A 25,272-nucleotide genomic window follows, 5' to 3' on the forward strand; every position below is an offset into this window, starting at 1 on the left:
TTATGCTTTATGCGGGTACTACAGTGTTGATTACTGCTGAAATTTTGATAGGGATTGCATTAATATATCAGTTTAGGGAAAATGGACAAGCAGCTTCCCATCCATGAACATGTTACTTCTTCCATTTGTTTAGGCCTTTGATTTCTCTTAGTGGTGCTTTGTGCTTCTCAGTGTAGAAGTCTTACATATACTCTATTTGGCTTATTCCAAAGCATTTTTTGTGCTGTTATTAATGATAATTTCTTAAAATTTTCTTCTCTGTTTGTTGCAAGATTTGCTGATTTGTTAATTTTGAGTCTGTTGCTTCCAAGACACTAAGTTTTTCAACTCCAGCAAAATGCATTTCAGTTTAGTACTGAAAGAACATGGAAGTCAGTTAAAATAAATTCACTTTGCAACATTAAATGTATAACAGACCTATTCTGTTAATTAAGGGGTATCAGGATTCTCTCTACTTGATTGATGAATGTTGTTGTCCTCAGAGCTCCCTGTTTGATTCAGCTGGCATTTTTTGAGGCTGTAAGGAAGTCCATGCTTTTTTTTTTTTTTAATGGCTGTTTCTGGTTCCTTAATTAGATAGTAAGCCCCTAGAATATACAGTGCTTTAGATTACATCTGTCTTTTATTTGATAAGTGAATGAATGAATTGGGACTAGCTTTGGGCTCTCAAGAGTAGGAAGGTTTTTGGCTAGTGGAGAGTAAAAGAAGTTAAGGGCAAGAAATAAGATTTGACAACAGAAGGAAAATGACTGTGGTCTTTTAGGGTCATAATGAGTCTACCTTCCACAGGATAGCTCAGATTTAGAAATAGTAGGAACAAAATTAACATACACTTTGAGATCAGAAACCCTTTAAACCTAGGATTAGGGGCTTGTTTTCCCATTGGCAATAGAGAAAAATTTCATATTTTTAAGAATGTGTGTAATGACACCATTTTATGAGTAGCCCTTGTAATTAAAACTTCTACTTAACACATTCTAGTGTCTTGCATTCCAATTGTAAATCATAGATATATTTGGACTGGGTTTTAATTTCTCATAGCTGTAAAAGCAAACTATCAGAAACTTGGGTGGTTTCAAATATTTATTCTTTTATAGTTCTGAAGAAGTCCAAAATAATTATAACCAGGCTGAGTTCAAAGTGTTGGCAGCGCTGCACTCCCTCTGGAGGATCTGATGGAGAATCCATTGCTTGTCTTTTCCAGCTTCTGGAGGCTGCAGGCATTCCTTGGCTTGTGGCCACTTTACTCCAGTCGTCAAGGGCAGCATTTCAGACCTCTCTCTGCACTGTCTTCACATCACCTTCTCTTCTGTGTGTCAGCTCTCTCTCTGCCTCTTTCTTCTGAGAACACTTTGAATACATTTAGGGTCCAACCAGATAATCCAGCAAAATCTTCCCATTTCATGAACTACAATGTAATCATATCTGTGAACTTCCTTTTTCCAAATAAAGTAACATTTACAGGTACCAGATAGTGGGACGTGATATATTTGGGGGCCATTATCAGCCTACCACAGACAGTTATTCCTTTTCTTAGACCTTCACTTTGCTCTGAAAGTTGCTGTCAAAACACATTGGACTAAGGCTTTAAAGCATCCCAAATTATATACTTATTTTCTTGCTATATTTGTAATTTTTTAATGGAGTGTACCCATTAAATAAATGTCATGGAATCTGAATAGACTTAAAGCCTCAGATGGTGAGCCCCTTGTTTCAGTTACTAATCAGAAAAATACCAAATTAGGGAAAGAGATTGAATTGTACTTTCACTATCATAGAACTGATTTGTGACTCATAATAAAATTTAGTAGTATTTTTTAGTTTAGGGCATCCAGGAATTAATTCCTGGTTTTATAGGGCTTTCTTGGTTAGACTTGTACATGATCAGGCCTAACCTCTTCTATTCATTGTACCAAGTAGACTTCCTTTATTGGCCCATGAGAAATTACCTACCTGTTGATCTTTACTCCTACTCTATAGCTACAAATTTAGAACAAGTTCTCCAGGGCCTTAATGCTTGTGACATACTGAAATTAAGAGTTTTCCCATGTAAATGTATCATAAATGTATCATGGCTTATTTGAATATGTTACATATAATAACATTTAGTTATACTAAGCTTGTTAGACAAACCTTTGTGTAGTGTTAGAGCAATGGGTCAGCTAGAGAACTTTAATGCAGCCAACTCCACTTTGGCTTAGGGATATTGCTTGAATATCCCAACTTTAGAGATTGCCAAAACCTCAGTATAGAAATAACTTTTATGAGCATCATTTAATAAATCACGGGCAAAGAACATGAAACAATAAAACCTTAGTTTCCTTTTCTTCAGTACTTACATTAGTTTAAATATCTAAATGTTGATAACTGATAGATTTAATAGGAAGAGAAGTAGTTTGCCAAAGGGAAAATGGAAGCCTATTCCTCGTTGTCTGCCCTAGAATCTTTCTCCCAGCCTGTATAATGTTTACCAGGTTGTTCTGTGTAACCAAATACCAGAATAGCGTTTGCTGTGCTAGAGAGCATCTTCAGCAGTGTGGAGAAGTTCATCCTGAAAATGAATCTATTTTTAAAATAGTCTGTGATTTAATTAAAACTTACATACTTTACAAATTCTAGATTGAGAATTGAAGACATTTTGCTTCATGGTACTTGACACAACTTACTGAGTGACTTTGGCCTTAGCAATTTAGATAATAAATGGCATGGTACTTGCAATTTTTTTTTTTTGTGCTCCTGATAATGTCTGCAAGGCAGTCAATGAAATAATTGAAATTATTGTACCATTAATTGAGGAATATATGAACCAACCACACTGATGACTCATGAAATGTACATATGGTTATTTGCCTGTTTTATTGTAAAAACTTGGAAAAAAGAGTAAGACATTTTAAAAAAACTATTCTGCATTAAAAGGACATTCCTAAGTTGACTTTTTGAAATTAAAGTATAAAACTGTCGAAGTAATTATTGGATAAATACTATCTTTTAACGATAGATTCATTTTCTACACACCACTAAGGATCCTCTCTAGCACAGCAAATGCTATTCTGATATTTGGTTTCACAGAAGAACCTGGTAAGCATCATACAGGCTGGGAGTTCCTTATTTACTTGAAAGTAAGAAAATTTACATATCTGAATATGTGCTATTGTTACCCCCAGATTGTTTCACTGAAATGTCTCTAAATTTATATAATCTTTTCCCATTTGTTGGGAGATTGCTGAAAAGCAAATGACATATTGATCCTTTCAGAATTGTTAGATGAAAAGAAAAGGGAGAATCACAGAGAACATAGAAGAAAAGGAAGGAAGGAGATAGGAGAAGTGATAAGTGATCCTACTGGATAACTATTTAGTGAGCTACATGTACATCAGCATTTGAGAATTTATGAATTGGCATAAAGCTTCCTGTTTTTGACCTAGTAGTATAAAGAAATTACTGCATATTGAAAACAAAAATTTTTAGACTTTTTAGAAAATTCACATAAGAAAGATTCTTTAATGAATTAATTTACATCTAAGTGTTTGAGTTCTTTAAAGTTATTTCTTACAAATCTGGCCTAGAATAACGAGTTTTTAATAAAAATGTATGCTTGGGGATTTATAACTTTATAATCTTCAGGGCTGAGGAAGAAGATGAAAGTTGTCATGTTTATAATTAGATGTATTTTTATTTAAAATTATGATTGTATAATTTCATAAGAAAGACCTAGTGGTCCATTGTATAATGCTATCTATAGGTAAGCACATTGTGCAAGGAAAGCTTCATACTCTGCCTAGTTTGTGCTCTTCCTGTTTCATGTCCTGCTCGTCTGCGCATACCTGTTGCTATTTGTGTTAGTCATCCTCTCTAGGTAAATTGTCCATGAGACCAAGGATTCCATGAACAAATTATCCAGAAAATGCTGTCTTTGCACGTTGTGACAGATCATGTCACTGGTGGATTTATAGCTACTCCAGTGGTCTAATTAACCTGGCAGTTGTCTCCTGTGTCCAACACTGTTGTCTCATTGCCTTGGCATTTAGTTTTCATCTTCTCATTACCTTCTTAACTAAAGCTCAGATTTACAATTTTTTTTAAATGTAACCCCCTCAGCTCTCTCTACTCACTCCCTCCCACCCTTATTTTTGATTGGCAGTATCATCCAGATAAACAAAGTACAGATGTATCAGCAGGAACAGTGGAGGAATGTGTACAGAAATTCATCGAAATTGATCAAGCGTGGAAAATTCTAGGAAATGAAGAGACAAAAAGAGAGTATGACTTGCAGCGGTGTGGTAGGTACTTGTGTTGAGGAGCCACAGCACATCGGCAACTCTTAGAAGCACGCTCTGCAGCCATTCCTGGGGAGCATTTTCCAGCATGTGCTCCAAGTGTTGTTGCCTTCATTCCTCCCCTCCATCACTGTTTTTAATTATGCCCTATTATTAGCAGTGATTATTGTGTATCCATTGAGAAGTTAAGAAAACTACTAGGATGTGGCTTCTTGAGAAGCCTTGAAAGCTATTTTTTATTACATTTGAAAACTGTTTAATTACACATTCCTAATTAATATGCTTTATGTGTATAAAAACTTCTTTTTATTAAAATAAATATGTATGGATTACTATTTTAATTATAGTACTTTGAAGACTATACAGTATAAATGATAATCCAAATGAAGATACTATATATAAGATGACATAATAAAGCACTCTGCTATCTTTGAGCTCATTTTAGGCTGAGTTTCATGATTATCTTCAGGATAAACTATTCCTTATGATTGGTATAAATGATATTTTAGGAATGCAGATTACCTAAGCAATTTTAAAAGTCATTTCTTTTATGCCTTTTAGAAAATAGCTTCTTAAAACAGTGACAAGCTGTTGTGAGAAAGAAAGAGAGAAATGTAGGTCAGGTTTGTCACACATGGACTGCAGTTACACAAAGTGATAGGCTGTCTTTCAGCACTGGCCTAGGGACAGGAGTCCCTCAGCCTAGTGTTTGAACCTTCAATATGCACTCCACATGCTAATGGGAGGAGTCAATAATCAGTTACAGCCGGAGGGGAAAACACTCAATCGCTCTCTCCAATAGCACATCAGGCTCAGCATTGACTAGGATGTGTTGATAAAAGCTGACTGTCTCTGTAGTTGCTTATTGAATCCCCTCCCATGCCCTACAGTAGCACACCATCAGGTCTCACAAGATGATTTTGAGGCTTTGTTAGCACTAAGGGTATCAAAATTTGATTTGAGAAGCAAGCCTTTATTTTTAAAACACAGCATTATAAGATGAAGCCAGTGACATTTGCAAGACATCCCTATTTATTTTCAGAGGGATTTCTACCAAAATTGTTTCTTAAAGGCTGTGTGTGATACTTTTGTGTGGAAAGACTTGAACTGTTTATGTACTGGAGTATTTGTTTGTAAGAGTGACTTATTTATAGTACTAATCAGCTCTAAGGCTGTACTACTTTTTAAAAGACTGATGAGCTTAATTTTTTCTTAAATATTAAGAACCTGATGAGTGTACCTTTGCAAATAATTTGGATTAATTTTCAAAAATGGCTTGAATATTGGGTTCTTTTGCTGGGTGCATAATGAACATCTGTCTAATGCATTTATTTTTTAAGTGTGTTTGTACTTCTTGCAGAAGAATGTAGAAATGGCTTCATTTGATAAGTTCTACCCGTAGGTGTCTTTTTAACCTTGGTTCACATAATTTCTATGAAAGAATTGAAACTAATGCACATGAATGTGTTGTGTGTTAGAAATCTATGTTCCTAAAGCCACTACACTCTACTGGAGATGATGATTCTTTCATGTGTTTTTGCACATCTTTACTAGTCTCCAGTATATCGGATGCCAGTTTGCTTGAGATAAGAATAATTCACACAACATTGTACCCTAAAGAGTATAGGGTATATACTTTCAATGTCACTCTACATTTTTGCCACTGCACAGCCTATGTACTATTAAGAACATATTAGTGAAGTCGACTAGAAGCCTGCTTTCTAAAGAGAAAGAGGTAGGGAGGGATCACGAATCATAAAAATATTTTCTCAAGAAGCTACAGGGTGGGGTAGGCCAGAAACAGAAAGAAATAGGAAACCAGGTTAAAAGTGAGCATAGAATTGCATGAAGGAAGGTTTGAAAGATGTCAGAAGACAAATAATCACCATATTCATGACTTTTTCATTGTCTTCGAAAGGTCCTTAGAACTGTGGATTTCTTTTGAGCTTTGAGTCCTACTTTTAAGCTCTTAATGGAAGCACCTGTGGCCTGCTGTGTCACAGGGTACTCCTGTAGGTCATAGATGAGGTCACAATGAAGTTTAAACCAACTAAATACTGTGAGAGTTGGACCTGATTGATGATTCAGATAAATAGTTTGGAATTTATAAAATATCAGTTTGCTCTGCAAGTTTTTCAGGCAGCATATTACTGAATTTAGCTGTTCTAGAAGGACAGCTTTTCGTGACACTTTAGTACCTCAGATTTAAGTACTAAGTATTTCCTCCTTTACCAGAGGCTCCAGATACTGAGATGACTTTGTTTCAATTTTAAATGGAGATTGACTTACTGTTTAGGTAAGAAGAGTATCCAAATATAATTGCTATTTTTAAGCCTTTCATACCAGAGCTATTTTTCAAAACTCTTGCAATAAACCTACTTTCATATTGTTACTTCTTTTGAATACTCTTATTAATTTTTTCTTCTTGACTCAGCTTCAGTAAAATGACTCCTCAAAAAAAAGGAAATGAACTTGAACTTCTCTAACAGTGATGATTTAGGTTTGCTGGAAGCAAAACCTTTGAGAGTAATAATTTGTTAAAGACCAGGATAGGTTACCGAGAGAGAGAGTTTGTTATAACCAGGTCAAAGCACTCTTTTTTTCTGTGTCACCCCCTGGAGACATGGAAATAGCTTTGTTATACAGAACTCTTTTTACGTGTGGTGATAGTTCATTGTAAACCTTTCTTTTCATAGGGTGTGCTTTAAATATGTTTGTTTCCTGCCCACCATTAACTTGCAGTGTAAAATAAAATTGAGCTCTGTAATACTTGAGAAGGAGGTAGGAAATGCTTTATTAGCTGATCTTGAATGCTTTCTCATGTTTCACAGCTCCATGTTGGTGCTCTGTCTTAAGGAAAGCCTCATCAATATCGCCCACAGCCATATTTATCTAAAAGATAATTTAAAGGGACACTTGACATCCGTATTTCTTTGCTTCTCAAAAGAAATGATCAAATGTGCTCTTTCCAATAAAGAAGAAGTAATACTCCAGGGCAGATAACCTAAAGTATTGCACGTATGTTTTTTTCTCCCTCATTCCTACTTCTATATGCTTAGTTGACATTTTAGGGTAATGTTGGCCAGGCTGAAGAAAAGTAAATTTAAGAAAAAGATGAGTAATAATTAGTTCCCAGAGATTATACATTTTGAAAGTAATGTTAACTAGTGAATTTAATCAATTAGTTCTAGTTGGCATATTTACCTTATTGCTTCTGAGGATGCCTCCAAAGGCTGCTTCCAGTGTTCCGCAGAAAGGCATGTAGTTATTCAAGATTAGGCTTTGCATTTCAACCAGATGAGCACTTTGGAAAACCCTTTCAGGATTTATAAAATATTCACATGAATAATACCTGTTGAGTAGATTTCGTTGCCTTTGTAAATCTTGTGGGGAGTGGTCCTTGTATATTAAGCACATTAAAAACACATCAGAATTATATCATGGGAAAATAATGGTTGTCATGATTCAGTAGCTTTGTAATGTGAAAGTCACAGATCCCTGATGTCTTAGTGGCTCTATAGAGTGACACAGCTTATGAGTTAAGTACTTCTCTGTGATCTGAAGAGTAGCAAACCTTCAAATACAGTTAATCAGATTAAATAATGTTTAAAAGAATAGATTGTGTTTGGAATCCTTGCTGATACATTATTTTATATTAGGATATATCTTAGTACTCTGTTAGTGAATTATTTTGGTAAGGTGGAACCTTCACTCTACATAATTGGATACCCAAAACAGCGTGGCTCAGAGGGGATTGGGCCAGATATTGTAAAGTGAGTGTGCCTTTGCTCAAAGCTAATCAGCTGCTCTGCTTAGGTAGATACAAGAGGTCATTTCTGGTTTGTATTACACAATTTACTCCATCCCTTTATTACGATAAATATTTGGAAAGATAAGCAAATAAATGGAATGGAAGATAAGCAAATCTTAAAACAAATGAGGAACATACCTTAAAACCCCACCAACATGTGTCAGATAAATCAACATGTAATTTCTTAAACTCAAAATAAGAATCCTTCCTGAAAAGCATGTTAATGTTATAGAAACTCCGTAAGAGGGAAATATGTAGATAATATAAATTTTGGTTAACTGTTAGAAATAATAACTTAAGGCCAGTGGATATTTGTGAAATTGTGTCCTAAAGCTGACCCTTACAAAATACTTGAATTAGTGAGATTAGGGTCCATTTATGGTCATAATATTTCCATTTGATTTTAGGAATTTCAAAATTGGTTGTAAAAATTTGCTTCAGGTAAAACGTGGAAGATAAGCATCAGGGGGTATGTTTTTTTGGTGACCGTTTCTGAGAAAAATAAGTATGTGGAATGATGCAGAAAATCCATCTCGACAGTTGGGGACTGGCTTTATCTTGAGTGGGAGAAGACAGTATAGATAAAACTTTCTGTGCAGGTTCCCTCGCCCCAACTTACTTGTTGCAAGATGACTACTCACACTACTTGCTACTTTTACTTGAATGCAAATAACTGTTTGTGCAATGAAAATGTATTTTAGGATCATTTTTCATTGGTTTTGAGTAAAAGTTTGGCTACTTTCAAATAATGCTATAGAAACCTATGGGCAAGATTATAGTTATAATTCTGGGACACTTGAACAGACTTGAGAGTTCTGATTTAATAATGGAGAAGTCTAAAATTTTAGGAAGTTTTGTTTCCAACTTTAACCTCTCTCCCAACTTCCACTTGGTTACTTGACCCAATTGAAATCAGTGGGTCCAAAATCAAGACTGACTGAGTGACCTTTCTTATTTTTTCCTCAACCTTGGTTTCATATTACACTCTGTTTACTTCTACTTTGTCTGGTTACAGTCAATGAATCAGAAATGCCAGTTGACATTTGTTCTTTTTTGATGTTGTTTCCCCTGTGTGAGCTTTTATTCTCACAGCTACGACAGTAGTCCATCCCCAGATTATAAAACATACCCAGATTATTTCCATATCCGCTAATTGGCCTTCCATTCTCTATTACTGCCTTCTCCCACAGTACTTTACATTTTGATTGATCTAGCAGCTTTCTTTATTCTCACACCTCTATTTAAGAACATTTATAACTCTGCACCGTCCCAAATAACACCTACCCATTCACTTGGAATTTAAATGGGACAGAAGCTTTTAAGCTTGTCCCTGCTATTTTTCCCGACTTATTACCTATTTCAAACCTAATGTGAATTTTGTCCCCTGGTCCATTTAGGGGCTCCCAGACACACATCTGTTTATACTGTTTGTTATTAATCAGAACCACCCTCCTGTTCTGATTCTTATTCTTTGTTCAAGGTTCAACTTGGGTCCTTCCATCTCCCCTACCCCCAACTCCCTACCACCCACCAGAGCCTTCTGATACTCTAATCCATCATCATTTGTGCCCTCTGAACTAAAACCACAGAATTATTTTGAACTTTTTTTCATCTGGTTCCTATAATTTTGTTCTATGTTTGATATTTTGGAAGGGCTGAATAATTATATAGGCTGTGACTTTGATAAAAATGAGTCATACAATAGCAAAGTACATCAGACTTCAACACTTATAAATCCAAAGTCAAGAGTTGCTTTCCTACACTGTGGTACTTGAGGTATTTTTGTCCTGCTAATAATGGATTGGTTTTTAGTCATTTTCTTATGGTCTGGTATAGAGAGTTCAACACAAACACTGAGAGATAACAGTAGTTTAAAAATAACTGTCTTTTATTAAGCAATAGAACTGTGGTAGTTCTTTTAAAAATTGTTTAACAACCTTGTGAGGAAGATATTAATATCCGTTTTTCAGAAAATATCTGTTTTTCAGGTTTAGTAATTTGACTAAGGTCACATAAAGTAGTTGATCGAGGGGAATTCAAAGCCATTTTTTCTCAGTCACTATTTTGTATGAGTTGTGTACAATCTACTATTTGTAGTTCCAGATAGTCACGTACGAGTGATATTTGAGGGTCAGAACAAGAGACCAGGCCTGCTGCTGCTCTTTTACATGTTTTCTAGTGAAGCAGAAGGAAATCAGTTTCTGGGCTTCATTTGGTACCTTCAGTGAACACTGGGTTTACCTACAGTTTATAAAATCTCCACAGTTATTCAAGTTCATAATCAGGTTCCAAGTTTGTAGTTTTTCTTCAGTGTGGAAAGCCTTGTAATAATGACTCTTCAGATTCATCTGGGAAAGGATTATAGGGTTTATGACTTAAAGAACAGGCTTCAAATTAAATGTTGCCTGTTTCTCAACCTCTTATCAAGGTAGAGAATTTTTCAAGAGCAGAGACATGTTAAAGACAGGGAAACTGATTATGTTCAAGTTACTTCCTACATAAAAAATTTAATTATGTATAGTGAAGTGTTCTTTAAGAATGAGGTGATGGTTTAAAATTAAATTACTTGGTTTTAAGACAGCAAGATACTCAATTAGACCTAAAGGAAAAACTGCTATTTATTTTTAACTTACACACCAATGTCTTTAAGTGTGAAATAAACTTTAAACACTTGAAATGGCATAAAAATAAACACAGTGGACTAATTGCTAAATGAGAGCATTGTGGGGATGTGGTGATCATGTGAATAACGTGGCACTGCCACACATGAATAATATGGACAGAGCTGCAGGTGGACTTGATCTTTTGGCCAGTATGGGGTTGAATAAGACTTTGAAATATCTCTGCCATAATGAATAAAGTTAAATTTCTCTCCCCTGTAGTTTTTTGTTGCTGTTATTTATTTTTTATTTTTACTTTATTTTTTAAATTGTAACTACAGATAGAAAAGGTTTCCTGGGATTAGGATGTGTAATTATTTAGGCATGAAACAAAGAGTTGTTTTAGAAATTTTACTATCATTAGAAGGAAGCTTAAAAAGACAGGAATTCCATTGTCTTGTAAGAAGTAAGAAATATTTATTGATTCCCAAATGGAGCTGAAAAAAAACCTTTCCTCTTTTAGAAAGTTGTGAATGACCCAGCGAGAGCTCTAGTAAGCTTTACTGAACCAAGCTGCTAATAGTTATTTAATGTTATTCTTCAGTGTGAAAGAATCTCCGTAGATTTCCCTTTTAATCTCTTTGAATTGCAGGCTCATAAACCTCTCTGATGAGTCCTGCCAGTGTTTTCTTAGATCCCACTGTTGAGACAATGGAGCCACAGAATTCTTTCACCTCTTGTTGTCAGACAAATCCAATAGAACACAAGGTCAGAAGGGCCTATACTTCTAAAGGTTGAAAGATTCTTTTTCAAGTAAGCACATACATTATTTGATTTTAACATTAGATTTCTCAAGAACCTCTCTTTATAATGTACTGACTTCTGTATGTAAATAGATTTGGAAGTTTTTCTTGTTTCCATATTTGGCTAAGCTTGTGAGCACAGCACAGGGTATGAACAGACCTTAATGTTCCTAGATACCTTAGAAAAAGTTGAACCCATTTACTTCAAAAGAATCAGCAATCATTTAGTATCATTGGACTCACTATAAGAGTATATCACATGCTAGACAATGCTTTTTATTTCCAAATGGCTGTATTTTGTTTCAAAATGCTTACTACCATTCTATATCAAAAATTCCAAATTTAATATCTTGGATCTGTTCATTTAATTAAATCACTCTCTAAATCAGTTTATGTTTTCTCAAGCCTTTTAGTAGTGTCATGTTAACAGGGGAACTTTAGGAGATAGGATTTACCTTTCTAGATACCTATTAAAATGTTTTATTACAAGAGAAAAATATTTATGTAATACTACAAAAGAAAACTAACTTACCTGTTTTGAAAATGCCATGCCTGATTAGTAGACAATTATTAAAGCTAATTACAGGGTTCCTGTAAGTTACTTTAGAGGATGGGGAAGAATTAAGTTTTTTAATTATAACCACAATGGTGGACAAGCAGAGATCATTGTTTAAAAAGAAAAAAAACATTGATTTGTTTGTGCTCCTTCTTTGTAATTGTAGTGGGGTTTGAGGAGAGGGAATTTGCTGTTGCCCCATCCCTGGACACCTGCCTCTCAACAAAGGATCTTGGTCACCCCCCACCGCCCACATTTAGATTCACCTTTTACTCGTGTGTGCCACGTCTGCTCATTATACAGTTCTCCAGGGATCCAATTTTCCCCTGAGTTAATCACCCCTCGCCTTTTTCAGAAATTGTTAGATTACCATCCTTTCAAAAAATATACACCTTCTTGAGTTTCTTCTTTCTCCTTATTTCTATTTAAAAATGTAGCCACTTAGAGTCTCAACATACTACCTTTAAAACTTTTAACAATTTAATCCTTACAGAGAAGTGCATAAATCTAAGTGTATAGCTTGATGGATTTCACAGTGAACACACCCATTTAACCAGAAAGCCTCTGGTTTTGTTTTTTTGTTTGTTTTTTGAGATGGAGTCTCACTGTGTCACCCAGGCTGGAGTGCAATTGTGCGATCTCAGCTCACTGCAACCTCTGCCTCCTAGGTTCAAGCATTTCTCCCGTCTCAGCCTCCCTAGTAGCTAGGACTACAGGCGCACACCACCATGCCTGGCTAATTTTTGTATTTTTAGTAGAGATGGGGTTTCACCATATTGGTCAGGCTGGTCTCAAACTCCTGACCTCAGGTGATCCACCTGCCTCGGCCTCCCAAAGTGCTGGGATTACAGGCGTGAGCCACAGTGTCTGACCCAGAAAGCCTCTTATGACTTCTTCCAGTTACCACTAACTCCTCATTTCCCCCACCATCATAGGGTAGTTTTGCCAGTTACATTTTGTGTAACGGGTAATCATACAGTGTGTTATATTTTTTGTCAGATACTGGTTTTTTAAAACCAGAATCCCTACAGGAACCTAGGCTGTTTGTGCCCATGGTACTGAATAATCAGGTCAACATACAGATGTTTAAACAGCCACAGAATATGAAAATGTTTTAATATACTCTTGGGCAAGGTACTAACCATTTTTGTGTATTCTCTTTTCGTATTTACCATGAGATATGGTCTAAGCTAACTTTTCAACCAAGAAATAGGTAGCTACTCTAAAGTTCCTATGCATAGAGATGAAGAAAACATAGTAATAAAACTGAAAAAGCCACTTTTTTGAGTAGGTAGAATAATAGAAATGGTTGCACATGAAATAGTAACTATGTGTGAAGAACAATAGCTTCCCAGTAGATTGGCAGTTATATTTGCAAGTCATTTCTAATTTATTATTTTTAAATAAAAAATGGCATCATGGAATATATATGAATGGGTTGTCTTTTTGTACAATTAATATATTACAGGGGTTCAAGATAGGTTAGATTAAGAAAGCTGATTCATCTTGTCATTATTTCTGTCTTGTCTGATTTGCTTTGATTGATTTCAAAATTTCTTAAAATGTCTATAAGGTACCCTGGAATACAGGTGGCTTCGTTAGAAATGTATACCTGTTTTTCCCCTAAATAGGATTTTTTAAGTGGCAGTTATTACCCCCATTCCTCAAATCTGAAACTGTTTAATCTCCCAATTCTAGCAAACAACCCTGGTCCTTCTGAGTAAGAAATTAAAATGTGATTAAGATTTTTGTCCCCACTCATGAGAATTTTAGATAGAATTTTTTTAAATTAGGAATATCTGAATAGCATATAGCCTACTGTACTTTACATAGAGTGTGGAATTAAATTGTTTTGTTCAGAAATTACTTAGCATACAGATAGATTCTGCATAAGCTATTCAGTAGACATACAGAGATGGAGGAACTATCTCTGACCACTAGGCAGAATCCTTATCTTTGGATTTTAGGGACAGTCTAATAGACTACTGGTACCCAGTAAATATGAAGTGGTATAATACCTGACATACTTTAATAGAAAACCATGGTGAGTTCACAATATTGTATAACCTTTTTATCTATTTTAAAATTATGTAATTCACTAATCAATTTTGAACAGGCAGTTACTAAATATAATTAAATTGAGGGCATTCACATCACAGAACAAAGGGAAGCATTTTCAGCAAGTGAACAAGAGACTAGTGAGACAGCTAAAGAAAATTTTATTGGGGTGGGGAGTGGATTTTAGTAGGGTTTTTTGTTTTGTTTTTCTTTTTTCTTTTTTTAAATTATTTACTTCTAGAAGAACAATACAAGCATACAGGAAATATAACATGCCTTTTAAAACAAAGACAAATGCTTCCCATCTTTGGCTGCCATTTTTGACCCAAAGAACACTTGTTTTAAGCAAGAGAGTAGATGCTCCTGTTACAAACTGTAGGTGGAATTCCAGGCTTCCTCGGACCTTCAGTCTGCAACAAAACCTTTGGACCAGGAAACAGCAATAGAACATCAACACAATACATTTGTGTTGTGGGGTTACTGAAATATTGAAATAAATATTCCTTTAAGTTAATCTCTTGCAAACAATCAAATGTAAAATGATTAATAGCCTTTTACATTTGAATACAGCAGTATTTTTTAAAGCACTTTTAGTCTGATCTCATTTGACATGGAGAACACCTTTCTATTAGTCTGCCTCAGCTGCCATAACAAAGTACCATAGACTGGGTGGCATAAACAAAATGTATTTCTCACAGTTCTGGAGGCTAGCAAGTCCAAGATCGAGGTGCTGGTTTCAGTTTCTGATGAGGGCTGTTTTCCTAGCTTGCAGACAGCCTCCTTCTTGCTGTGCCTTCATATGCTCCTTCCTGTATGTGTGGGTGCATGTGGAAAGAGATCGCTCTCTAATCCCTTCCCTTTAAGGCCACCAGTCCTACTGGATTAGAACCCCACTTTTATGACTCCATTTAACCTTAATTACCTCCTAAAAGCTCTATGTCTAAGAACAGTCAAATTATGGGTTAAGGCTTCAACATATTAATTTGAGGGGGACACAATTCAGTCAACAGCAAACCTCCTGAAGCAGAAAAGAAGACATAACTGCTGTTTTAGAGATGAACTAACCGATACACCTAATGTTAGAAAGTTAGTAAAATATTACAACTAAGGTTCAGATAGTTATTTTTATCCAACTCCACACTGCTTTCTTAGCTAGTTTATCTGACAAAAGCCAAACAAACAAAATACATTTCCCTACTGCTTACAAAATAGAAGTCACTAGTTGATTGCAAAGAATCACCAGAATTAACTTCATGCTTTTCCATGTTGCATGGTTGTGAAAAATGGGATTGATTTTGACTTAAAATGTATAAGAAATGGTATGTTCTAGATTTTTCAGTCAGCTAAAGTCAGGTTACTTTAACACTACTGTCAAAAGTACTAGGCTAAATTGTTAAGTGATAGGTAAGTTAGAATTGTAGTGACCAGGCTGGCGTTGCCTTTTTAGCATTCTTCAAGGTTACAACTAAAGTATCATGCTTTACAATAAATGTCATGTTTTCTATTTTACAGAAGATGATCTAAGAAATATAGGACCAGTAGATGCTCAAGTATATCTTGAAGAAATGTCTTGGAATGAAGGTTGGAATTTTTTTTTTCTTTTGACAACATTAAAAAAATTAGGAATTTTCTATAAGAAAAAAAAAACTCATTGGACATTTGGAAATCTTAAAAAGAAATAATAGTGTGGCTTTCTATATATATGTGGTATTTCTGTTTGGAGTATTTCTGTTTAATTCTAAACTTTATTTATTGACTGATATCCTCCTATGTGACTCATTTCCAGTTATTTTTATATTCTAATTAGATGTTAGGAACATTAAGTTTCATAAGAGTTTTTTGTTGTGTTTTTTACTTTAGTTTTTGCATTACTGTCTATGTAGTATTGTAATATGGTAAATAATGTCAAACAAGATAGTTTTTTTTTCATTCCTTTTAATGTTGACAAGATGAATTCCTCTTAGAATTTTTATTTTCCCTTTATATATAATCATAAACTGTCAGGGCAGGGCTTTTAAGAGGCTTTTTTTTTTTTTTTTTTTTTTTTTAACTCTCACATACTGGTTGTCTTGTAGGAAGAAAAGAATATCTGCCATTTCCCTTGATGCAACATGAAGTCATGTCTTTTTTGCTTTTCTGTTACTAAAATTTTAGAACTTAAATCCAATGTAGTTTCCCCATTCTTCTGATGGTTCCTTGAATTGTTCTGGTTAGACATCATTAAATTGGGAAACACCCTTTACTAAACAGAAGCCATGAGTACCATACTTACTTGTTTCTCTAGGTAAATGAAGAAAATCTTACTATTTCCTAGAATCTTTAGATACTCTTAACCCTTTAACCTTATTGTGCAGCATGAAGTACAAATTCCCTCAAGGTTTATAAAAATCTACTAATGAGTGTGGATAGGTAGAAGATAAAAACAGAGCCATCTGAAACCAAATTTACTTTTTAAATGGCAAATTCTTAACTTAGTGCCCCTAAGACGTGGGTCACAAGCCATATTAACTTAGAAAGGGAATCACGTCTTTGCCTCTGGGACCATTCTGCCCCCAACCCCTCAAGTGAAATCCTAGAGTAGAAATTCAGTAAATAATTGGTAAAGTTGAGGTTTTGTATAACTGGGGCTCCTAGTGATGGTGACAGCCTCATTAGAGTAAACAGGAAGAAATACTGTGAAAACAATACACTAGTGACACAGACTTTTCACTGCTAGTTTGTGGAAGGGACACTCTAGAACATGTCATTTATCAGGGAGACTTGCCTAACTAAAAAAATATATATGCACATATGTATATATACACATATACTTTTTATTTTTTGCCAAATACACAAACTTCAAGGAGTCTAAATATGTTTTGAAAATATAGTTTGTCTCCTTATCAATTGGTATGTATATGTATGTTTGTATGTGTTTAATGTCTTATTAAATTAGTTCTTACTATAGTTGATATGGGCAATATATTTTATATGATAATGTGAAAATACTGAAAAATGGTTTGTATAATTTTTTTTCCCTTTTAAATATATAACAATATAATGTTAAGATCTTAATTTAACATGAGAATACGGGCTGGGAGCCTGGAATCCCAGCACTTTGGGAGTCTGAGTTTGGAGAATCACAGAGGTCAGGAGTTTGAGAACAGCCTGGGCAACATAGGAAGACTCTGAGAACAGATTGTGAGAGTAGGAAAAATAAAAAATAAAAACAAAACAAAGCAAAAAAATAGCAAGACCACATCTGTACAAAAAATTTTATATATATATATGTGTGTCTGTGTATATATATATATACACACACATATAAACTTTTAAAAAGAAAAGGAAGAAACATAATATGGATTAGTGGCTTAAGCATCTGTCCGGTCAATAAATACATGGACTTTCTGATACAAGTGAAAATGCTAACATATAGAAGGAAATGTACAACAAAAAATCATCAAGCGTTATCATCAATGTGTTATTGCCCCTGGAACTCCCTAAAGTAAACTTGACAGTAAAGAAGATATAGAAGAATCCAACCCATAGCCAATGAATTAGTAATAAGCAGATACAGTTAATCTTAAAAGTATAGGATGCACTTAGACGCTTAGGTTTTTATAACTAAAGATGGAAATAATTCTAATCTTAATGAGAGAAAATACCGAGCAAGAGCTACATGAAACCATTATTCTTGTAGGAATATTTAAAAACAAATCATGGAAGTTTTGATTTTTTTTCCCAATTAAAAAGATAAATTTTGGGAGATGAAATTAAATAAAAAGTGTGATCAACTAGGAAGGGAAAAATTTGTTTAAAGATCCCCTTTAGGATCATTTTCAGAACAGCTATGGAAAGTGAAGATCTGAAACAGGAGAAAAGTTCATGAAACCCTATAGGATAGACACAGCCAAATTGTTGGTTGCCTGATCAAAGGGCAGTATGAAATGATCCTTTTTATTATGCTTAAAAGGCGTATGTGAGTTGTGCAGATATTGAAGCTAATCTTCACCCTTAGTCGTTATACGGCTTGGTCATTTTGTTGGCCTTCATTCAGAGTATTTAAAATGATGGTTTCTGTAAAAGTTATCACCTGGTTAAAAGCTTGATGGTATAATAATAATATAAGCAGAACTTTTACAAGATGTGAATTTTTAGTGAGCATTATTTGGAGTCATCTATGACAAAACTCCACAGGCTATAGCCCATGGTGTCCTCTGTGTCATTTACCAAGAACATGTCAACTCAAATTGTTTTCCAGTGTTCACTGAGGTGGTAAAAAAACAAGGGGGTAGGGGGAGATTTAGCTTAGGAAAATCAATGGTTAGAATATGTACATTTTTAGACAATTTAATAATTTAAAAATTCACTTTCAGAACATGCTCTAGTACGTAGATGTTGGCTTAGGGAAGATGTCTGCATTTTGAATTCAGGATTAAATTATTTTTCTGTATGGAGAACAAAGGCATTGTGGTAAAGAAAAAAAAGCTGGATTAGGTGAATGAATTCATTTTCCTTACTGATTAAAAAAGAAAACACATAAAGTTAGCTTATTTAATTGCCAGTTTTTCCAAGGCTGAACTTTTAAGAGAGCAGGTACAAGGCAGTTGAATTTTGCTTTTTTAAACTACATATGATATGATCTATGTAATCAAATTTCATAATTGAATGAAGATATTTGATTGTATGAAATCATGAGTCCTTTGAGACTTATTTTCTAATAATCAATTATGATGGTGGTAAAATAATGTGATTGATAAGTTATTTTCCTTTGACAGTTACTTCTCAGAGCCAGTAAAATGGAATGACCAATGGATCAGAGATTCTTTTAAGTCAAAGGGCACAAGCATTTCAACTTCCCAGGAAAATGACACACTTAAAATTTCCACGATTAGGAGCCTAAGTATTGCACTGTATTGCCTCCTTTGGGCATCTCACTTTAGCATTTTGTTGGTTCATGTGTCATTTGTAAAAATCAAACAAACAGAAACACACACATACCCCACAGGATTTTAAAAAAAACAACCAAAAACCATGGTGTTGTGTTTATAGACTTAAGATTCTTGAAATAGTGTGACACTAGAAGTGTCCAGATGTTGCACTTGATAAATAGTCTGGTTTTCTCTAAAGGATAGACTTCAGGCAAAAGCATCATCTTCCCTAACAGTGAGACAGGTAGGGCTGTTTTTCTTTTTCCTTCACTGTAATATTTTAGACAAATACATTGTTGAAAAAAATGTAAAATTTATATGGATTTTAAGAAAACAGAAAACTTCAAATAAGTTTCATGGGTTGCTTCTGAGCATGCCCTCTCCTCCCAAAATCCTTGGACTTTTAATTCATAGTTTCAATCCCTCTCCTGTACAGAGAAAGATTCTTTGGTAGGTAATTTTTATAAACATTGCCCTTTTCAAGAAATCTAGTTCTCCTTTAAATACATTTATCTTTACTGAGCTTCTTTGTTTTGTTTTACAATTTCTATGGAATAAACTCTGCACCTTTTAAGGGTGTTAGTGAGATAGTTACTTACAAGTCTTTGAAACGTTATTTTGTTTTCTTTTGCAGATGATCACTCTTTTTATCTGAGTTGCAGATGTGGTGGAAAATACAGTGTTTCCAAAGATGAAGCAGAAGAAGTTAGCCTGATTTCTTGTGATACATGTTCATTAATTATAGAACTGCTTCATTATAACTAAAATTGTTCACAACTTGAAATGCTTTAACTGTGGTATTGAGACATGATGAGGAGAGGCCATTGGGCTTTGTCCATTCAAGGAAATGGATTTTTTGTCAGCCCTATTATTTGCAAAGAAAATATATAATTATCAAGCAGAGACCACCTCAGATTAATAGAGAATGAATATAATTATTTATTTGTATTTATAATTTATATTTACAAGTTGTCACAAAAAAAGATTTGATTTGGTGAATTCTATCTGAGAACTTTATGATGCCATTTTTTTTTCCATGACACAAAATAAGAATTTTCTTAATATGAGGATGTCTCCTCTTTTGAGTGGGCAACAGTATCACCATATTCCTTTATAGTTAATAAGTTTCTGATCTAACAGATAATGTTTATAGTTGCTAAAGTTATAGGCCTGTTGTACACCTATAATCTTTGTGAATAATGTGAGGCCAGTTCTCCCATAAGGAAGGCTGGTTATGGATATTCATAAGGTTATTTCAAAGTTAATGAAGACAAAGTGGCAACTATAGAAAGTGTTGACTCCAATCTTGGCCCTGTATTTCCAAAGCTTGTAAACACTGCCATCTTCAAATTTAAATGTAATTTAGGAAATGGAAGCTTTATTTTTTAATTTTAATTTTTATTTCTTTTTCTAAGAGTCTCACTCCATTGCCCCAGCTGGAGTGCAGTGGCATGATCTCGGGTCCCTGTAACCTCCGTCTCCTGGGTTCAAGTGATTCTCCAGCCTTAGCCTCCCGAGTAGCTGAATTACATGTGCCCACCACCATGCCCAGCTAATTCTTGTATTTTTAGTAGAGATGGGGTTCCACCATGTTGGCCAGGCTGGTCTCAAACTCCTGACCTCAGGTGATCCACCTGCCTCGACCTCCCAAAGTGCTAGGATTACAGGTGTGAGTCACCATGCCTGGCCTAAGTTTTGTCAGTAGAGACAGGATTTCATCATGTTGGCCAGGCTGGTCTCGAACTCTTAGCCTCAAATGATCCACCCATGTCAACCTCTCAAAGTGCTGGGATTGCAGACGTGAGCCACCGTGCCTGGCCAGAAGCTTTTTAAAAAATAATGATTTGAAATTGGTGCATTATTTCTCTTTCTATTTTGGAGTGTTAAGATATAATACTGGGGCCAGGCATGGTGGCTCACATCTGTAATCCCAGCACTTTGGGAGACTAAGGCAGGCGGATCACCTTTGGTCAGGAGTTCGAGACCAGCCTGGCCAACATGGTGAAACCCCATATTTACTAAAAATAATTTTTAAAAAATTAGCCAGTCATGTTGGTGCGTGCCTCTGGTCCTAGCTACTCGGGAGGCTGAGGCACAAGAATCGCCTGAACCCAGGAGGGAGAGGCTGCAGTGAGCAGAGGTTGTGCCACTGCACTGCAGCCTGGGCTACAGAGCAAGACTCTGTCTCAAAAAAAAAAAAAAAAAAAAGATGTAGTATTAATGCCTGTATTTATGAAGATGGAGCCATGGCACTGCTGCTCTGATGAAATGAACTTTTATAAAGTATTATTGACTATAGCCAACTATAGATGGCATATGACTTAAAGATGCATTTTTCTATGTATTTAATATTTTGTGTACAATAGAAGTCAGAACTCATTTAAAGAACTTTAAGGGATCCTTTAGAAACATTTTTACTTAATTTCAAATGAGTGGGCTGAGCATGTAGACTAGCAGCTTTTTATCAAACCTGGCATTGTCAGGTGGAACTTATAAATACGAATAGTTACTACTCTGACTTGTAAATGTAGCTGCTAAAGTATGAGGCATATTTAAGAAGAATAGATTAGTTTCATTACACCTATAAGAACAAGAATTCAAAAGTGAGGTAGTCATCCAGGTTCCCCCTCCCAAAGTATTTTTGTATCATAAAATTTAGATGACCTTTTTGGGTTACATTTTCATCTATATATTTTGAACTAACAGAACTAACAGAATGTGTGTTGAATATTCTTTACATTTAACAATAAAAAACAACTAAAACTGAATAGCAAATAGTTTATTAGTACCTGGTTTCAACGGGAGTAATAAATTCACATGAAAAGGAGACAATAATCAAGTCAAAAGAATAAATGATTACTAATCATCAGAAAATCTGTGGCCATTAGGGCTGGCACGTAAAAATCCAAAATCACTCAGAGGCCAAATCTGTAAAACCAAAATGAGGTTGAAGACAATTAGTGAAAGTAATGTTATAGTATCATCATATTCCCTTTTGCTATCCGTCCCTTTTCTCTATGCCAGATAAACACTTTCTCCTTACTCATCAATCAAGAATAAAATTTTCCACATCAAAGTAAGATTTGAGAAAATAAACTTATGTATATATATGTTTAAACTCCAAAGTTTGGAACATTCAAACATTGTACACGAAATTATATGTGTGTGGTGTGTGAATACATATGTATGAATATATGGTCTGTGTTTTCTTTTACTACTCGTAAATAAGAGTTAACTGTATACTTTCAACCAAAGGGGTTTAGATTTAAGTACTTGAATATGGCATCTGTTTAAATGTAAACAGTCTGGTAAATTATCTAACAGCTCCATGTATTCATGTATGTTTTTCTCCTCACTGACTGTGATAAAAAGGAGGGGCCAGTGAAAACAATAATCTTCCCTAACAATCATACATTCACGATAAGTCTACTGACTCATACTACTCAACTAGGGTATCCATACATTACAGGCAGTTTGAATCCAGACCATTCTTCTGCACATGCTTATTAAAATATGCCCTGCGCAGGATGTGAACGTGGTTTTAAGAGTTGTACAAGAGAGAACTGAATTTTTGGAAATTCAAATTCAAATTTTCTTAGGCTATAGCTAAGGTAGTTTGAATTTTATTATTATCTTTATGGGAGCCGGGGCAATGGAGGAATAAGTCTGCATATGGCTATTAAGTTAAAGCCAACAGGTTCATAAAATATATTCAGTGCAACAGTTAAGTACACTGACAGTCTGAAGATTTCAGAGATCATTTTGAGAGAAACTTTTTTTCTAGCTCAGAAAATAAACCTTACATTTTAAGCAGAAAATGGTACCTTAAAGAAGATTCGTCCTCTTATTAGTCCATATGGAATAGGTCCATAGTATCTGGAATCTGTAGAATTCTGTAGATTATCACCTTCTAACCAAACATGACCCATTGGCACCTAGAATTAGAGAAGAAATGCAGCCCCTTTAAAAAAGATAAAACCTAATTTGGGTACTATAATTTAAAAGCATGTCATTCAGAGGTAGGGAGAAATGTCCTAAGGTTCTCTTTTATAGAATAGATACAAATCCTAATCTTGCATTTTTGCTTTTATTTCTTGCACAATAAAATAACTTTTACTAAATATCAAAGGTTTCAACTTTTTAAAAAACCTATCTTTTTTCATCATATGGTTCCCAAATATTAATTTGTTATACAAACCCCAAACTGAGGTTATAAGAGATCAAAACAGTGTGACAGGGTCATTAATTTAATAGACTTCAAAAGAGGTCATTAGGATGCTGACTGAAAATGTGCCCTTATGTCTCAATAACAGCATAAGCAGGGCAGCCACTCACTCAGCAACATCCTGGGGCCAATACCAAGGCCAGACCTATTAGAATGCTCATGATGAACTAAATGGTAATTGATTGTGACATCAATTACAAATAATCTCATCATTTTATTGGAGTGGGCTTGTCAGAATTCTAATTAAGATCCCTGTTCTGCCTTTGTACAGGCCATATCTTCAATGCATTATACTTCAATAATGACCATGAAGAACCAGAAGGACCTATTATAAAATCATCAGTTGTAAAATTAATGATGGTGACCTTCTCCTAAATGAAAAGACTATCTCCTATAATGTTCTATGTATAAACTGGTAAATTACAAGATTTCTACTCAGTGACAATCATATTTAGAACAGAATATGTTGCTTTTTTTTTTAAAGCCGCCTGCAATATGAGACATTTGCCTATTACTATCTGTTCAATGTAAACTAAAAAACTTACTTTCCAGAAACAATCTTTAAAATTGCTTTTTAAAAGTTTTTATTTTACAGTTTTGTTACCTAAGACAGTTGAATTATTGACCAGACCAAAATGATCTATATATGGGGAAGGAATTTATTTTCACTAATTTGACTGGTTTTACTTGTAAACCTTTTATGAAGAAAAATATCACTACCGGGTTTAGTAAGAGATAATGCAACTCTTTTTTTAATCACAAATTACTTTCTTGAAAAGTAAATGTATACAAGAATGTAAAATTTGAATTTCACTTACATAAGCGATTTTAAGATTCTGGAAGGTCTTACGTACAAATATTTGCCAAAAACCTCCAAATTAACTCTGCATTTAGATACATTTAAATGTTAAATCTATTTGTAGAAAAAGGACATAAGTTTACTGAAAGAATGTCAGAAAATATATGATCATTCACTTTTATTATTATTACTGGAACTAGTTTGTCCAAGGGCCAATAGCAAGGCCACTTCTTTGCTATCTAATAAAATAGGCATATGTGCAGTAAAGCATAAGACTGCTCTAGTAGAAAAGTGTGTACATCACAGTCATCAAAAAAGGAACAAAATAGTGAATTTGGAAAAGCCATATGTAATAAACATTCTGAAGCATTACTTTGATGAAGTTATAAGGTGAACATCTTTCATGTTTAAATGTCCATGGTTTCTCCCTAAAATGTGTTTTTTCCTGAGTTCTAAAAACAGGCAATGTAAATGAATAAATAAAACCATGTAGTTATGGACACCAGTAAAAGTAAAAGAAAAACATTCTACAAACTAATAAGGCAACATACCAACAATCTAGGGATATCTTTGTCTGACCATCCCATTGACGGTAAACCAGGATCCGTGGTTTATACATTCCATCTTCTCATAAAGCTTTCCCTAAACTTGCCTGCCCATACCAACCTGATTGTTTCCAGCTCTTAACATATAAAGTCAGCCTTGCTTGGGGCCCTACATTATAACCTTTATTATTATTTTTAACCTGCTTGCCTTTTCTGTCAGTTTTTACTATTTTATATCAGAATAAACCAACAGACAGTAATGCCATGATTTTACTTTTTTGAGTGTTAATGACTTTTATTACATTACAGTTTGCTGCAAAAATAACTGCAGTTTTTGCTCCAAAATAAATTTAATGGCAAAAACCACAATTACTTTTGCACCAACCTAATAGATTTTTGCCAATATGCTTGGCGAAAAATGATACCTTTGTCTTATGAGTGAGGCTGAATCTCTTTTCGTGTTTAAGAGGTGTTTAGTTCCTTCTCTGTGATATATTTTTGCATGTCTTTTGCCATTTGGCTACTGGGTTAATCTCTTTTTTTCCCTTCATTTCATAAGCACTCTTTAAATACTAGGGAGATTAGCCCTTTGTGGTACAAAGAGCAAATATCCCCAGTTTTTCATTTCTCTTATCAGCCTTTGCTTTCACGTTTTCTGAATTCTGAGTCTTTGTTAGAAAGGTCTCAT

General features: G+C 34.6%; 2 protein-coding genes and 1 long non-coding RNA gene across 13 annotated transcripts in view; 1 reads left to right on the forward strand and 2 right to left on the reverse strand.

Moving 5' to 3' along the window:
• The window catches only part of LOC103877575, a 35,992-nt gene extending 23,309 nt beyond the window's left edge, over positions 1–12,683 (reverse strand). For both annotated transcript variants that reach the window (XR_637327.4, XR_004177649.1), the window contains exon 1: positions 6,164–12,683. This is a non-coding gene — a long non-coding RNA (uncharacterized LOC103877575). The remainder of the gene's footprint in view (positions 1–6,163) is intronic.
• DNAJC24 (DnaJ heat shock protein family (Hsp40) member C24) overlaps positions 1–23,713 on the forward strand; it is a 63,453-nt gene extending 39,740 nt beyond the window's left edge. Inside the window, exons 3-6 of one of the 4 annotated variants that reach the window (XM_017948525.3) lie at positions 4,142–4,280; positions 15,618–15,686; positions 19,650–19,720; positions 23,512–23,713. In XM_017948525.3, the coding sequence (XP_017804014.1) occupies positions 4,142–4,280; positions 15,618–15,686; positions 19,650–19,720; positions 23,512–23,574 (342 nt within the window). In that variant the 3' untranslated portion in view covers positions 23,575–23,713. The other 3 variants (XM_017948527.3, XM_017948526.3, XM_021926826.2) reach the window with 3 other exon arrangements.
• IMMP1L (inner mitochondrial membrane peptidase subunit 1) overlaps positions 21,780–25,272 on the reverse strand; it is a 92,189-nt gene continuing 88,696 nt past the window's right edge. For all 7 annotated transcript variants that reach the window (XM_021926823.1, XM_009186373.3, XM_031653930.1 and 4 more), the window contains 2 exons: positions 22,840–22,950; positions 21,780–21,943 (listed from right to left, as the gene is read on the reverse strand). In XM_021926823.1, the coding sequence (XP_021782515.1) occupies positions 21,875–21,943; positions 22,840–22,950 (180 nt within the window). In that variant the 3' untranslated portion in view covers positions 21,780–21,874. The remainder of the gene's footprint in view (positions 21,944–22,839; positions 22,951–25,272) is intronic.

Source organism: Papio anubis, chromosome 12 (genome assembly GCF_008728515.1).
Source record: "Papio anubis isolate 15944 chromosome 12, Panubis1.0, whole genome shotgun sequence".
NCBI lineage: Eukaryota > Metazoa > Chordata > Mammalia > Primates > Cercopithecidae > Papio > Papio anubis.